The following is a 16,771-nucleotide window of genomic DNA, read 5'->3' as shown; positions in this document are numbered from 1 at the left end:
TTCACCCCGCTATCATCCAGAAGGCGAGATCAGTACATTTGCATCAAAGCTGGGACCGAGAGACTGAAAAACAGCTTCTATCTCAAGGCCATCAGACTGTTAAATAGCCATCATTAACACAGAGAGGCTGCTGCCTATATACATAGACTTGAAATAATTGGCCACTTTAATAATGTTTACATATCTTACATTACTCATCTCATATGTATATACTGTATTTTATACCATCTATTGCATCTTTCCTATGCCGCTCTGTCATTGCTCAGCAAACAGCTGGAGGCAGGGCTTTCTCCTATAGAGCTCCATTTTTATGGAATAGTCTGCCTACCCATGTGAGAGACGCAGACTCAGTCTCAACCTTTAAGTCTTTACTGAAGACACATCTCTTCAGTAGGTCCTATGATTAAGTGTACTCTGGCCCAAGGGTGTGAAGGTGAACGGAAAGGCTGGAGCAACGAACCGCCCTTGCTGTCTCTGCCTGGCCGGTTTCCCCTCTTTCCACTGGGATTCTCTGCCTCTAACCCTATTACGGGGGCTGAGTCACTGGTTTACTGGTGTTCTTCCATGCCGTCCCTGGGAGGGGTGCGTCACTTGAGTGGGTTGAGTCACTGACGTGGTCTTCCTGTCTGGGTTGGTGCCCCCCCTTGGGCTATGCTGTGGCGGAGATCTTTGTGGGCTATACTCGGCCTTGTCTCAGGATGGTAAGTTGGTGGTTGGAGATATCCCTCTAGTGGTGTGGGGGCTGTGCTTTGGCAAAGTGGGTGGGGTTATATCCTACCTGTTTGGCCCTGTCTGGGGGTTTCATCGGATGGGGCCACAGTGTCTCCTGACCCCTCCTGTCTCAGCCTCCAGTATTTATGCTGCAGTAGTTTATGTGTCGGGGGGCTAAGGTCAGTCTGTTACATCTGGAGTATTTCTCCTGTCTTATCCGGTGTCCTGTGTGAATTTAAATATGCTCTCTCTAATTCTCTCTTTCTCTTTCTTTCTTTCTCTCTCTCGGAGGACCTGAGCCCTAGGACCATGCCTCAGGACTACCTGGCTTGATGACTCCTTGCTGTCCCCAGTTCACCTGGCCGTGCTGCTGCTCCAGTTCCAACTGTTCTGCCTGCAGCTATGGAACCCTGACCTGTTCACCGGACGTGCTACCTGTCCCAGACCTGCTGTTTTCAACTCTCTAGAGACAGCAGGAGCGGTAGAGATACTCTCAAAGATCGGCTATGAAAAAGCCAACTGACACTTACTCTTGTGTTACTGACTTGTTGCACCCTCGACAACTACTATGATTATCATTATTTGACAATGCTGGTCATTTATGAACATTTGAACATCTAGGCCATGTGCTGTTATAATCTCCACCCGGCACAGCCAGAAGAGGACTGGCCACCCCTCATAGCCTGGTTCCTCTCTGGGTTTCTTCCTAGGTTTTGGCCTTTCTAGGGAGTTTTTCCTAGCCACCGTGCTTCTACACCTGCATTGCTTGCTGTTTGGGGTTTTAGGCTGGGTTTCTGTACAGCACTTTGAGATATCAGCTGATGTAAGAAGAGCTATATAAATACATTTGATTTTAAATTTTTTTTTTTATATATATATTCTTATTCCATTCCTTTACTTAGATTTGTGTGTATAAGGTAGTTGTTGGGGAATTTTTAGATTACATGTTAGATATTACTGCATCGTCGGAACTAGAAACACAAGCATTTCGCTACACCTGCAATAACATCTGCTAACCATGTGTATGTGACCAATACAATTTGATTTGATGATACACAGTAGGAAGCCCAATCAGGTACGCAAAACGGTCTTGAGTGGCAACAAATCTGCCCAATCAGATTATTCGCTTTCTATACACCCACCCTTTCGACACACCCACTCGACACACCGGTCGCCATATTGGGCTGCAGCTAACCAGAGTTGAAGGACAATTGCCGCGTTCAGCACCCCTGGGAACTCGGAAATCTCATTTCCGATTTCAAAGCGTTCAAAACAACTGGATACTCGGGGGAAGAGAAAAAAGAAAAACGAGCTCCAAAACTGGGAAAAAAATAGTTTGAAAGATCATCCAAATTGGGATTTCAAGTCGGAAACTCGGGCATCTTCCTAGAGCTCCGTCCTAAAGATCACTGGCGTCATGATTTGACCTCATTCCCCCCCCCGAGATCCCAGTTGTCTTGAACGCAGAACATTTTCAGCGGCGTCATTATCTCGTGCCGTGACGTCATCAGAGGAACCCCTCCCCGTGTGATGCCGCATTCAAGACAACTTGGGAACTTTGAACTCGGAAATCCCCAACATTCGGATTTCATGGCAACTGAGAAACTCGAGTTACGACTGTGAAAAGTAGTTGAGTGACATTTTTTTTTAACGGTCATCCAACTCGGAAACTCTGGCATTCCTTGAACTCCAACTTTCCTACTTAAAAGATCACTGAAGTCACGATATTACCTCGGTTTTTTTTTTCTTCCCCCCCGAGAACTCAGTAGTCTTGAACGCACCGTGACTATTATCGGAAAGTCGGGGATTGTGAGTGTGCACTCTGGTGTCTTGAGTTTTTGTGTGTTTTTTTTTTTAAATTTATCAAGTCAGTTTGTGTTTTAATCGTACGCCGCAAGGTGTTGAAATATACTTTCGCACTTAGTGCCATAGTTGTTTATTAATAACCTACACCATTTGAAACGGCTTGAAATCTGTTTGAATCTACCTGGAATAGGCGGACGGACCACCGAGATGGGTTTAAGCTAACGTTAGCCAAGCCTAAAGCAGCTAACTAACCGGCCTAATTTATTTAGCCACTTCAACCTGGACTACTATAACGTTATCGTGAACATTTTTGTTTTTTTTATCGGACTTATTTTCAAAACTCACTGTCCTTTTTTGTTGAGGATCCAAACTTCACTTTCGGAGACCAACTACCTACCTGTAACCCAGGAAGGAGAGACCGACCGACAGAGAGAGAGAGAAGGAAAGTTCTGTCCCAGTATGTTGTCCAACACCGGGACCCAGCCTCTGTTTCCCCCGGCTCAGGGCCCAGCTAACCCGGTGGGTCAACCTAACCCAGTCCCTTCGGGTCACCTCTCACAGTTCCATGTGAAACCGACCCTACAGATCAAGAAAAACGCAATAACGGACGAGTATAAAGTGACCAGTCAAGTACTGGGACACGGTATCAATGGAAGGGTGCTGGAGATCTTTCACAAGAAGAGCGGAGATAAATACGCCCTCAAGGTAATATCAATAAATTAAACGGGTTAGTTTGTTATACATATCTAGTAGTCTGTTGAATAAGACATTATTTTAGTTACACTTTCAATGTCCCGCTATAGTTTTGTTGAAACAGTGCGACTCTTGTCATTTTTGTTGTTATTGTTATTGTTGTTGTTGTTGACAGTAACTAACTGACATGTTTGTTGTACCCAGTTGTAACTGAGGAGTAAACGATCAACATTTTACATGTAGGTGTGTTGAGGACAAAAGCAGCTTTTCCTTCTCATTATTCTCTCCTGTTTTGTTAACCTTTTTTATTTAACTAGGCAAGTCAGTTAATTAAGAACAAATTGTAATGATGGACAGCAGATCTGATAGGTCTTATTGATCACTCTGCTCTCTCAAAACTGCTGTGATGTCATCACTATACAAAAAATATTTTTTCATTTTACAAAGTTAAAGTTTAAATGAAAACGCTGGTGTTCTGAACGACAAGTTGAAAATTGAGGAGGGGTTGGGGACCCTGTCACCACGGCCACTGCCCTTTTTAAAATTTATTTTTAATTTTAAATACATCACTCATTGTTTCAAGCCACACAATCGCCATACCCAACAAACAGTGCAAATGTAAGTCTGTTCGAGAATGTTGCAGAACATTTTAAGGTTAGACAACAATTAGGCCTAGTTCAATCCGGTGTTTTAGTGACGGGCTTGAGAAAATACCTGCACATCAAGTAGTTGTCCGGGACCAGTTGGAGAAGGCTGATGTAGGTTCGGCTAGTGTTGTTTCTAACCAGACCATAAACGCTGTTATGAAGTCATAGTTCTAGTAGTTCATGGTTATCTGGTCCAGCTACTGGTCGTCCAGACTAAAGGCCACAATCATTTGATATAGTCCTGACAGTAGAAAGACAGAAGTAGTAAATTCTAGCTATGAATTATTTCATTACACGGTTAGAACAAGTCCTGCCATGCCAGCTTGTCTCCCGACAGTAGCTGACTTCAACAGGGAGCTACATTACACTGAATCACTGTCTGGTGACATCCCCAGGCATGTAGAACAGACTGACTGGTGTGTGTGTGAGACACTGTCTGCTCATAACCTCGTCATGAAACAGGCTTCCCTAAAACGAGAAGCCCGGGGAAGTTCCCTGGCAGAAATCAGCTGAAAAAGGGTTGGAACTCGGTGTAAATCAATGACTCCTCAAAGCACGTCAAACCAATCAAATGCCTTGCTACAGCTCGCCGGGTTAGCGCTGTAGGGGCTACAGCTCGCCGGGTTAGCGCTGTAGGGGCTACAGCTCGCCGGGTTAGCGCTGTAGGGGCTACAGCTCGCCGGGTTAGCGCTGTAGGAGCTACAGCTCGCCAGGTTAGCGCTGTAGGGGCTACAGCTCGCCGGGTTAGCGCTGTAGGGGCTACAGCTCGCCGGGTTAGCGCTGTAGGGGCTACAGCTCGCCGGGTTAGCGCTGTAGGGGCTACAGCTCGCCGGGTTAGCGCTGTAGGGGCTACAGCTCGCCGGGTTAGCGCTGTAGGAGCTACAGCTCGCCAGGTTAGCGCTGTAGGAGCTGCAGCTCGCCAGGTTAGCGCTGTAGGGGCTACAGCTCGCCGGGTTAGCGCTGTAGGGGCTACAGCTCGCCGGGTTAGCGCTGTAGGGGCTACAGCTCGCCGGGTTAGCGCTGTAGGAGCTACAGCTCGCCGGGTTAGCGCTGTAGGAGCTACAGCTCGCCGGGTTAGCGCTGTAGGAGCTACAGCTCGCCGGGTTAGCGCTGTAGGGGCTACAGCTCGCCGGGTTAGCGCTGTAGGGGCTACAGCTCGCCGGGTTAGCGCTGTAGGAGCTACAGCTCGCCGGGTTAGCGCTGTAGGGGCTACAGCTCGCCGGGTTAGCGCTGTAGGGGCTACAGCTCGCCGGGTTGGCGCTGTAGGGGCTACAGCTCGCCGGGTTGGCGCTGTAGGGGCTACAGCGAGGACTAAATGTCAACAAAACAATCACTGCTGACTAAACATTTTGGAATGTTTGCAGTGCGCTGGTTTTCACAGCATTTCTCTTGTTATTTGAAGATCAACTGGAGCAACAGGAGGAATTGTATACAATGCTGGCCATATATTCATTTTTTTTTCATTTTAACATTTCTGGAATGATATTTGACTGTAAAGGCTAGCATGAGGGACCAGAAGCAAGCCACAGTTTGGTTTGTTTTGAGTAAAGTCTGCTTAACCTACCTAGGTATAACTAGCTACCCGAGAGTTACTAGCTAGTTCAATTCCTCTCACGATTATAAAGCCAACAACGTTTGTAATAAAACAGTATTATATTTACCTAAACGTGAGGCCAGTATCTAGCTCAGGGATGGGTAACTCCAGTCCTCGGGGGGGGGGGGGATTCCTGTTGGAACGTTCCACAAATTATACCCACCCAGGTTGAAGTCATAAACAGCGCAATGCTTGAAGCACAGCGAAGGGCTGTTTTGAATGAATGCTTACGAGCCTGCTGCTGCCTACCACCACTCAGTCAGACTGCTCTATCAAATCATAGACTTAATTATAATATAATAAACACACAGAAATACGAGCCTTGGGTCATTAATATGGTCGAATCCGGAAACTATCATCTCGAAATCAAACGTTTTTTTTCTTTCAGTGACATGGCCAAAAATACAGATTACCGATTGTTATGAAAACTTGAAATCGGCCCTGATTAATCGGCCGTTCCGATTAATCGGTCGACCTATAATCTAAACTCATGTATAATGAAAATATTTTTCAAATATTGTCATTTTTAAATATATATAAATGCAAGTTGTGATTAAAAAGAATGGCAACAGAATACAATTAAATTTCAGACGCAGCTCACTATTTTTAGACCAGGCCTGCGGGCGACTCATGTGGTCCCTGGGGGCGACCTGGTGCCCGCGGGCACCGTGTTGGTGACCCCTGGTCTAAACAATAACAGATTATGGAGTTGGCTATCATTACTAAATCATCATTTCAGATGAACAAATAAAACTCCGTACCAGCGGTGGCCAACCACTTATCCCTGATCTACTGGGGGGAGCAGACTTCTATTCCAGACCAGTAATAGATCTACTGGGGGAGCAGACTTCTATTCCAGACCAGCAATAGATCTACTGGGGGGAGCAGACTTCTATTCCAGACCAGTAATAGATCTACTGGGGGAGCAGACTTCTATTCCAGACCAGTAATAGATCTACTGGGGGAACAGACTTCTATTCCAGACCAGTAATAGATCTACTGGGGGAACAGACTTCTATTCCAGACCAGTAATAGATCTACTGGGGGAAGCAGACTTCTATTCCAGACCAGTAATAGATCTACTGGGGGAAGCAGACTTCTATTCCAGACCAGTAATAGATCTACTGGGGGAGCAGACTTCTATTCCAGACCAGTAATAGATCTACTGGGGGAGCAGACTTCTATTCCAGACCAGTAATAGATCTACTGGGGGAACAGACTTCTATTCCAGACCAGCAATAGATCTACTGGGGGAGCAGACTTCTATTCCAGACCAGCAATAGATCTACTGGGGGGAGCAGACTTCTATTCCAGACCAGTAATAGATCTACTGGGGGGAGCAGACTTCTATTCCAGACCAGTAATAGATCTACTGGGGGGAGCAGACTTCTATTCCAGACCAGTAATAGATCTACTGGGGGGAGCAGACTTCTATTCCAGACCAGTAATAGATCTACTGGGGGAACAGACTTCTATTCCAGACCAGCAATAGCACACTTGATTTTCAACTCATTTGATTTGCTAAGTTGTATCAGGTGTGTTATTGCTGGGCTGAAACAGAACCCTGCACCCAGCAGACCTCCAGCCCACACGTATAACCCATGGTACATAGGTAGGCCTACACGTATAACCCGTGGTACATAGGTAGGCCTACACGTATAACCCATGGTACATAGGTAGGCCTACACGTATAACCCATGGTACATAGGTAGGCCTACACGTATAACCCGTGGTACATAGGTAGGCCTACACGTATAACCCATGGTACATAGGTAGGCCTACACGTATAACCCATGGTACATAGGTAGGCCCACACGTATAACCCATGGTACATAGGTAGGCCCACACGTTTAACCCATGGTACATAGGTAGGCCCACACGTTTAACCCATGGTACATAGGTAGGCCTACACATATAACCCATGGTACATAGGTAGGCCTACACATATAACCCATGGTACATAGGTAGGCCTACACATATAACCCATGGTATATAGGTAGGACTACACATATAACCCATGGTATATAAACTCAGCAATAAAGGAAACGTCCTCTCACTGTCAACTGCGTTTATTTTAAGCAAACTTAACATGTGTAAATATTTGTATGAAATATTTAGCTTCTGGGCCTGAGTAACAGGCAGTTTACTTTGGGCACACTTTTCATCCGGACGTGAAAATACTGCCCTCTACCCAAGAGCTAAACCCTTTACAATGAGTTGAGGTAGGCCTACTACACATGATACACATATAACCCAGCCCAGGCTAGCAGTGAGTTAATGGAGCTAACATGATACACATATAACCCAGTGCAGGCTAGCAGTGAGTTATTGGAGCTAACATGACGCAGCCCAGACTCCCACGCTAGCAGTGAGTTAGTGGAGCTAACATGATACAGCCCAGACTCCCAGTACAGGCTAGCAGTGAGTTAGTGGAGCTAACATGATACAGCCCAGACTCCCAGTACAGGCTAGCAGTGAGTTAGTGGAGCTAACATGATGCAGCCCAGACTCCCAGTACAGGCTAGCAGTGAGTTAGTGAGCTAACATGATGCAGCCCAGACTCCCAGTACAGGCTAGCAGTTAGTTGGTGGAGCTAAGATGATGCCGCCCAGACTCCCAGTACAGGCTAGCAGTGAGTTAGTGGAGCTAACATGATGCAGCCCAGACTCCCAGTACAGGCTAGCAGTGAGTTAGTGGAGCTAACATGATGCAGCCCAGACTCCCAGTACAGGCTAGCAGTGAGTTAGTGGAGCTAACATGATGCAGCCCAGACTCCCAGTACAGGCTAGCAGTGAGTTAGTGGAGCTAACATGATGCAGCCCAGACTCCCAGTACAGGCTAGCAGTGAGTTAGTGGAGCTAACATGATGCAGCCCAGACTCCCAGGCTAGCAGTGAGTTAGTGGAGCTAACATGATGCAGCCCAGACTCCCAGGCTAGCAGTGAGTTTGTGGAGCTAACATGATGCAGCCCAGACTCCCAGGCTAGCAGTGAGTTTGTGGAGCTAACATGATGCAGCCCAGACTCCCAGGCTAGCAGTGAGTTTGTGGAGCAGGCAGGGTGCAGCCCAGACTCCCAGGCTAGCAGTGAGTTGTTGGAGCAGGCAGAGTGCAGCCCAGACTCCCAGGCTAGCAGTGAGTTAGTGGAGCTAACATGATGCAGCCCAGACTCCCAGGCTAGCAGTGAGTTAGTGGAGCTAACATGATGCAGCCCAGACTCCCAGGCTAGCAGTGAGTTAGTGGAGCTAACATGATACAGCCCAGACTCCCAGGCTAGCAGTTAGTTAGTGGAGCTAACATGATACAGCCCAGACTCCCAGGCTAGCAGTTAGTTAGTGGAGCTAACATGATACAGCCCAGACTCCCAGGCTAGCAGTGAGTTAGTGGAGGAGGCAGGGTGCAGCCCAGACTCCCAGGCTAATAGTGAGTTGTTGGAGCAGGCAGAGTGCAGCCCAGACTCCCAGGCTAATAGTGAGTTTGTGGAGCAGGCAGGGTGCAGCCCAGACTCCCAGGCTAGCAGTGAGTTGGTGGAGCAGGCAGGGTGCACTATGATAAGGGGTCTGCTGCTCTGATGTAGACAGGTTTGACACATTCTTCATAAGTACCGAAACTAACAGATTTGAGTATCTAAAAAGTACAGAAGTTTCGGTAGACCGTGTGTGTTTGTGTGTTGATGGATGGGGACTACAGCTCTTATGCCAGAGAGTGTGTCACAGACTGCCTGGAGAGCTGCTGGTAACATCACTGCTCTGCCCATCCAGGTAAGCTCTCCTGACACCTGATGGGATATCTGTCAAAGCAGTGAAACAGATATCAGCTACACACCAGGTTTATTACACTGCAGATTAGTATCCATCAGAGAAAGGGAAGAGAGAGAGACTGAGAAAGGGAAGCGAGAGACTGAGAAAGGGAAGCGAGAGACTGAGAAAGGGAAGCGAGAGACTGAGAGAGGGAAGCGAGAGAGACTGAGAGAGGGAAGCGAGAGAGACTGAGAGAGGGAAGCGAGAGAGACTGAGAGAGGGAAGCGAGAGACTGAGAGAGGGAAGCGAGAGAGACTGAGAAAGGGAAGCGAGAGAGACTGAGAGAGGGAAGCGAGAGAGACTGAGAGAGGGAAGCGAGAGAGACTGAGAGAGGGAAGCGAGAGAGACTGAGAGAGGGAAGCGAGAGAGACTGAGAGAGGGAAGCGAGAGAGACTGAGAGAGGGAAGCGAGAGAGACTGAGAGAGGGAAGCGAGAGAGACTGAGAGAGGGAAGCGAGAGAGACTGAGAGAGGGAAGCGAGAGAGACTGAGAGAGGGAAGAGAGAGATATGTGTTTATGTGATACGGCATGGACCGAGGAGAAATCAAAGGCCTCGGACTAAGAACCAAACTCTACATTAGAGATGCTTCCGGTAGCCTACTACAGCAGACAGCTACAACATGTTGGAATAAACCCGGAAAATCAACAGGAAATGGTGGCCGATGTTCGGTGGTCAGCCACCATCTTCTAATGAATGTTGGGTCTATTTTCTTGTTGAGGGAGTAAGTGTTTCTCTTGACAGCTCCACCCGTCTTCACTAAACACTCTGCTTTCACTTCCTCTCCTCTGTGTGTGTGTGTGTGTGTGTGTGTGTGTGTGTGTGTGTGTGTGTGTGTGTGTGTGTGTGTGTGTGTGTGCGTGCACAGAGGGACAGGGCTTCTGTTAGGGGAAAATGTGGTGCCGGAACAACGTGACCTGTAAGATTGACAGAAGTCACTTGTTGATTATGGTAATGCTTTTATTAATGAAGCATCTAATAAAACGGCATTTTCAAACATTTGCCAAAATGCAATTTGCGTGAAAACACCATTCTGGACAGGGCACCTGGGAAAACACCATTCTGGACAGGGCACCTGGGAAAACACCATTCTGGACAGGGCACCTGGGAAAACACCATTCTGGACAGGGCACCTGGGAAAACACCATTCTGGACAGGGCACCTGGGAAAACACCATTCTGGACAGGGCACCTGGGAAAACACCATTCTGGACAGGGCACCTGGGAAAACACCATTCTGGACAGGGCACCTGGGATAACACCATTCTGGACAGAGCACCTGATAGCAGTTCCATATGTGACAGAGACGAAAATATATATTAGAAACTTAGAAAGAGGGGGAATCCATTAACTTCTATGGGCTAGGTGGGACGACAGCGTCCCACCTGCGGGACACAGCCAGTGAAATATCAGGGTGGAAAATTCAAAAACAACAAAATGTCATAATTTAACTTTCTCAAACATAGAACTATTTTACACCATTTTAATGATAAACTTCTCGTTAATCTAACCACATTGTCCGATTTCAAAAAGGCCTTACAGCGAAAGCAAAACATTAGATTATGTTAGGAGAGTACATAGACAAAAATAATCACACAGCCATTTTCCAAGCAAGGACATGTGTCATTAAAACCCAAAACACAGCTAAATGAAGCACTAACCTTTGGCGATCTTCATCAGATGACACTCCTAGGACATTATGTTATACAATACATGTATGTTCTGTTCAATAAAGTTCATATTTATATCCAAAAACAGCATTTTACATTGGCGAGTGAATGTCCCCCACAGACACTGTAGCTTCGATAGAGAATCAAAAGAAGAACTACAATTCTGACTTTCCACTTCCTGCTTGGAATTTTCTCAGGTTTTTGCCTGCCATATGAGTTCTGTTATACTCGGACACCATTCAAACAGTTTTAGAAACTTCAGAGTGTTTTCTATCCAGATCTACTAATAATATGCATATTCTAGTTCCTGGGCCCGAGTAGTAACCTGTTTAATTTGGGTACATTTTTCATCCGGCCGTGAAAATACTGCCCCCTAGCCCAGACAGGTTATCAACAACTATGATGGGTTGGTAATATGACCAGGATTGTGCATTTTGACTTCTGGACAACAAAAGAAAGTTGATATGAAAACCAATAGAACAGGAGAGAAATGATATAGTGGTGGGTCCAGTAAATGGAAATACATTTGCCAAAGTTATATAATTACTGTCTGTCTATACAGAAATACATTTAAATCATTCTTAATATTTCACCAGAAAGCATAACTTAGTCACAGAGGAATCGAGGATCATTAGCTTTTTAAAATGGCTCGAGATTGTTTCATATCACATGCTCGTAGGCCTATTTAGGAAGGTCGTAATTTGGGCAGAAGGCCAAAAGCTGCTTTATTGAGTTGCGGCCGTCAGTGGAAAAACATCTCAAATATGTGTGAGGATAAGATGTCTTGAGTAAAATTTTAAATGATGAGAGAAGAAGAAGAAGGGGAGATGTATGTGGTGAAGTCTCAATCCAAAATGGCTCAGCTGTCTCCCGCCAATTCTTGCGCGTTCATTTTCAATTACTGCATTGTTTGCCCTTCAACTGTTTATTTATTTTTTTATTTTTGAGCAATTCCCCATTTACATATGTCCCCAGTAGTAAAGGTACCGTTAATCCCCGTCATTTGGTTACATTCATTTCTGTTATTGCATATATTAATTACAGTCATTTACCGTTGTCATTCTCAGTGGAAGCGTTGTTTGCAGCAGTTCACAACCTGCTACACTTGTGAGAAACACACATTTATTTTTTTATTTTTTTGGTGTATTTCATAACCATCATGTAGGAGATTTGTCAGTTTCCTCATGGTCTTTTTGTTTGGAGTGTTCAATTGCCAATGATAATATATTACAAAACTCTTAGGGATCCCTTCACCCCTATTCCCGCTCGAATCCCATTAACGGGATTGCTTTGACAACATCCAGTGAAATTGCAGCGCGCCAAATTCAAAAGCAGAAATACTCATAATAAGAATTCATAAAACATACAAGTGTTATACGTCAAAATACAGTTTAACTTCTTGTTAATCCAGCCGCGGTGTCAGATTTCAAAAAGGCTTCACGGCCAAAGCAGACCATGCGATTATCTGAGGACAGCACCCCGCATACAAACACATGAAAATCAGATTTCAACCAGGCAGGTGCGCGACAAAAGACAGAAATAACGATATAATTCATGCCTTACCTTTGAAGATCTTCTTCTGTTGGCACTCCAAAATGTCCCAGAAACATCACAAATGGTCCATTTTGTTCGATAAATTCCTTCTTTATATCCCCAAAATGTCCATTTATTTGGCGCGTTTGATTCAGAAATACACCGGTTTCAACTCGCCCAACATGCCTACAAAGTATCTAATAATTTACCGGTAAACTTGGTCCAAACATTTCAAACAACTTTCCTAATCCAAATTTAGGTACCCTAAAACGTAAATAATCGATCAAATTTAAGACGGGATATACTGTGTTCAATACCGGATAAAAACAACGTGAAGCGCGTTCCAGGTCATGCGCACCAAAAGACTTGGGTCCATCTGAGTGACACATGGAAAGAATAGGACTACTTCTTCATTTCTCAACAAAAAAAAATCATCAACCAATTTCTATAGACTGTTGACATCTAGTGGAAGCCATAGGAACGACAACCATATTCTTATTAAAAAGGGCTTCCCATAGAAAACTAATGGAAAACAGATTGACCTCAAAAAAAATGTTTCCTTGGATGGATTGTGCTCGAGGTTTCGCCTGCCAAATCAGTTCTGTTATACTCACAGACATTATTCAAACAGTTTTAGAAACTGCAGAGTGTTTTCTATCCAAATCTACAAATAATATGCATATCCTAGCTTCTGGGCCTGAGTAGCAGGCAGTTTACTTTGGGCACGCTTTTCATCCGGACGTCAAAATACTGCCCCCTAACCTTTTTAAAACTATAGTAACTCACAAGCTATTTGAAAAAACTTTTCAACAATCTCCCCCCTCAATAATGACCAATCCTCGGTGTGAAAGAGCAATGGAAGTTCTACAGGCCTAGGTAGGGATGGTAGTGTGCAATGGACATAGAAATATGTATATCAGGAATTGGCAACTCATTCTGAGAAATAATCATCTTATCCAGGTAGGCCCCTTGATTTTAACCTCTAAACCAGTGGTCACCAACTGGGCAATCGCCATCGACCTGGTTGATGTCCAAGGCATTCCTAGTCGATCACCAAACATTTCTGTAAAAAAAAAAAAAAAAGAACAATGATGAAGCCTAGCGTTCCTATTATCTGTTTTGTGCTGTTGGCAATAGGTAATTGATTCAGCGGCCTTGGCGCCAGGGAGCGAGGCAGCCTCACCACAGCCCTCTCCCTCCCCTCAGACTGACCATCAGATGCAGGCCATCAGTCACTCAGATGTGTCTCACAAGTAAAACAACATATTATATATTACCAGTGAAATAATTTACCTAAAATGTTTTAATATAATTTCTATATGGTCTGAGAAGAACAACATTGGCAGGGCAATTCATGCATAGCCAATATGCAGTGAAAACGTATTGGGCCTACTACTGTACAAACCTCATTGCTACAGAACTGTTTTTAATTTGTTAATGTTGCGTAGGCTTATGTTATTTAAGTCATTTAAAAAATATATATCTGAGCGGTAGATTTCAGCTTGCATTTTGACTCAAAGTGATCTGAACTCAGAAAAGGATGGTGACCTCTGATCTAAACAAAGTTAACAGGCTATGTTGTTCAAACAGTTGGAGGACAGTATTATAAACATGACAAAAGCTGCGTCTATATTAGGTTTTGATTGGCCAATGCATGTTTAAGTGAGTTTCCCTCTCCCCCCCCACTCTTTTCTCGAAGGGGGTGGGGTTTCCGTCTAGAAATACAGTTTTGACTGCTCCTACAGTTTTGTTTTGGTACTTCAGTTTAACTGACGCTCGGCCCAGAAAGACAATTACCATAGACGGCCACGTAGAGAAGTCACATTTGAAAATTCCTAATAAGACACTTTAGTCATCACCTTTGTGCACAAAACATCCATTGAATCATTCAAATAATTGTGACTCATTTCAGGAACTTCACAGGAGAGGCATTTGAATGTAAAATATGCTTTTTGGCAAATAATTCTGACGTTTGATTGCAAATATTGGGGGGGGAGTTGAAAGAGAGCACAGAAGGCTGTTGTAATCTGGAGACAGGTGTTATATACATCTTCAAACTAAGAGCAACCACGGCATCCGTGACAGAGAGGGAGAAGTGTTCATCCATTTATACTGGTAAGAGAGTCTAGCTAGCTACATTTTCAGATATTACACGTTTCTAATTTAGTCAATGTCATTTTCATTGCAAGTTAAAGGGTACTGTTAGCTAGCTAGCTAACTTTAGCTGGATGGCTCACTAGCAAAAATTACGTGTATGATTCGTGTATCTCAGAAATCCATTTGCATTGCTAGTTGTAGCCTAATGTTAGCTTGCTAGCTAACGTTGAACCTACAGTAGTTGGTTAGCTTTAGCTACCTGTAGTTTCATGCATGGTGGCTAGCTATGACAATCAGTTTGTATTGCTAGTAGTATGTGTTGGGGTTATTTCTGCGTTCAAAATAACTGAAAACTCGGAATTGGGAACTCGGTAATCTCTGACTTCAGTGCGTTCAAGACAACTGTGAACTCCAGCTCCGACTGGGGAAAAATCGTTTCGAACAGTCGTTCGACTCGAAATTCTAACATGTGTACTGGAGCCGTGACTTTCCGACCCGGAAGATCACTGACGTCATGATTTAACCTCGTATTTCTCCAAGTTCTCCAGTTGTCTTGAAAGCACCGTTAGGTTCATTGTTTAGCTAGCTAGCTAGCTAGCTACGTGTCTAAACAAAAGACTCCACTTCAACAGATGATTACAGGACTCATCAAGTTAGCCAGGTGTGTCTGGGGGGGGGTGATTACAGGACTCATCAAGTTAGCCAGGTGTGTCTGGGGGGGGGGTGATTACAGGACTCATCAAGTTAGCCAGGTGTGTCTGGGGGTGGGGGGTGTGATTACAGGACTCATCAAGTTAGCCAGGTGTGGCTGGGGGGGGGTGATTACAGGACTCATCAAGTTAGCCAGGTGTGACTGGGTGGGGGGGGTGTGATTACAGGACTCATCAAGTTAGCCAGGTGTGACTGGGGGGGGGGTGATTACAGGACTCATCAAGTTAGCCAGGTGTGTCTGGGGGGTGATTACAGGACTCGTCAAGTTAGCCAGGTGTGTCTGGGTGGGGGGTGATTACAGGACTCATCAAGTTAGCCAGGTGTGACTGGGGGGGTGATTACAGGACTCATCAAGTTAGCCAGGTGTGTCTGGGGGGTGATTACAGGACTCGTCAAGTTAGCCAGGTGTGTCTGGGTGGGGGGTGATTACAGGACTCGTCAAGTTAGCCAGGTGTGGCTGAGGGGTGGGTATAGCGTTTCCTTCACATGACCCATCCTTCAAATTCCAGAAAGTTGTCAACAGTGACACTCAAATCTCAGAGAACGATTGAATTATATGACCACTTCCTTCCATTTGAATATTCGAGAAAGGTGATGTTGATTTTAGGTAAAAACAATATTTTGTTTTTCAACTAGCTAGTTAGCCACCGTAACTAGCTAGTTAGCTACTCAAACCAACGCTCATAATACTGCGAAAGATTCATCAATAAGTAGTAGAACGTTATAGCAGATATCTGTTCTTACCTTGATTGTCGGTATTATCTACTCTTTGACCATATCTCTCATACTCCCACCACAAATAATACAAACTGGGTCCTGATTGGATCATCCTCATCGTGGTACCCCAGACCTCTGGGTCCTGATTGGATCATCCTCATCGTGGTACTCCAGACCTCCGGGTCCTGATTGGATCATCCTCATTGTGGTACTCCAGACCTCCGGGTCCTGATTGGATCATCCTCATCGTGGTACCCCAGACCTCTGGGTCCTGATTGGATCATCCTCATCGTGGTACTCCAGACCTCCGGGTCCTGATTGGATCATCCTCATCGTGGTACCCCAGACCTCTGGGTCCTGATTGGATCATCCTCATCGTGGTACCCCAGACCTCCGGGTCCTGATTGGATCATCCTCATCGTGGTACTCCAGACCTCCGGGTCCTGATTGGATCATCCTCATCGTGGTACTCCAGACCTCCGGGTCCTGATTGGATCATCCTCATCGTGGTACTCCAGACCTCTGGGTCCTGATTGGATCATCCTCATCGTGGTACTCCAGACCTCCGGGTCCTGATTGGATCATCCTCATCGTGGTACTCCAGACCTCCGGGTCCTGATTGGATCATCGTAGCCAGAGCAGTGTGCGGGGGTGTCTTCTTTTTGTGTTCAATTCTCTACCATAAGCCGTCTCCAATGTTTTTTTGTTTTTTTTGTTGAGAATATGGCAGTACGTCCAACCGGCCTCACAACCGCAGACCTGGTGTTACCACACCAGCCCAGGACCTCCACATCCGGCT

The 16,771-nt window shown here is 45.4% G+C and overlaps 1 protein-coding gene across 2 annotated transcripts in view; it reads left to right on the top strand.

Moving 5' to 3' along the window:
• Positions 1 to 1,586: 1,586 nt before the first annotated feature.
• LOC106583822 (MAP kinase-activated protein kinase 2) overlaps positions 1,587 to 16,771 on the top strand; it is a 42,972-nt gene continuing 27,787 nt past the window's right edge. For both annotated transcript variants that reach the window (XM_014168421.2, XM_014168419.2), the window contains exon 1: positions 1,587 to 3,222. In XM_014168421.2, coding sequence (XP_014023896.2) covers positions 2,977 to 3,222 — 246 coding nt within the window. In that variant the 5' untranslated portion in view covers positions 1,587 to 2,976. The remainder of the gene's footprint in view (positions 3,223 to 16,771) is intronic.

This window comes from Salmo salar, chromosome ssa22 (genome assembly GCF_905237065.1).
Source record: "Salmo salar chromosome ssa22, Ssal_v3.1, whole genome shotgun sequence".
Taxonomy (NCBI): domain Eukaryota; kingdom Metazoa; phylum Chordata; class Actinopteri; order Salmoniformes; family Salmonidae; genus Salmo; species Salmo salar.
This window is presented reverse-complemented; position numbering and strand designations above follow the sequence as displayed.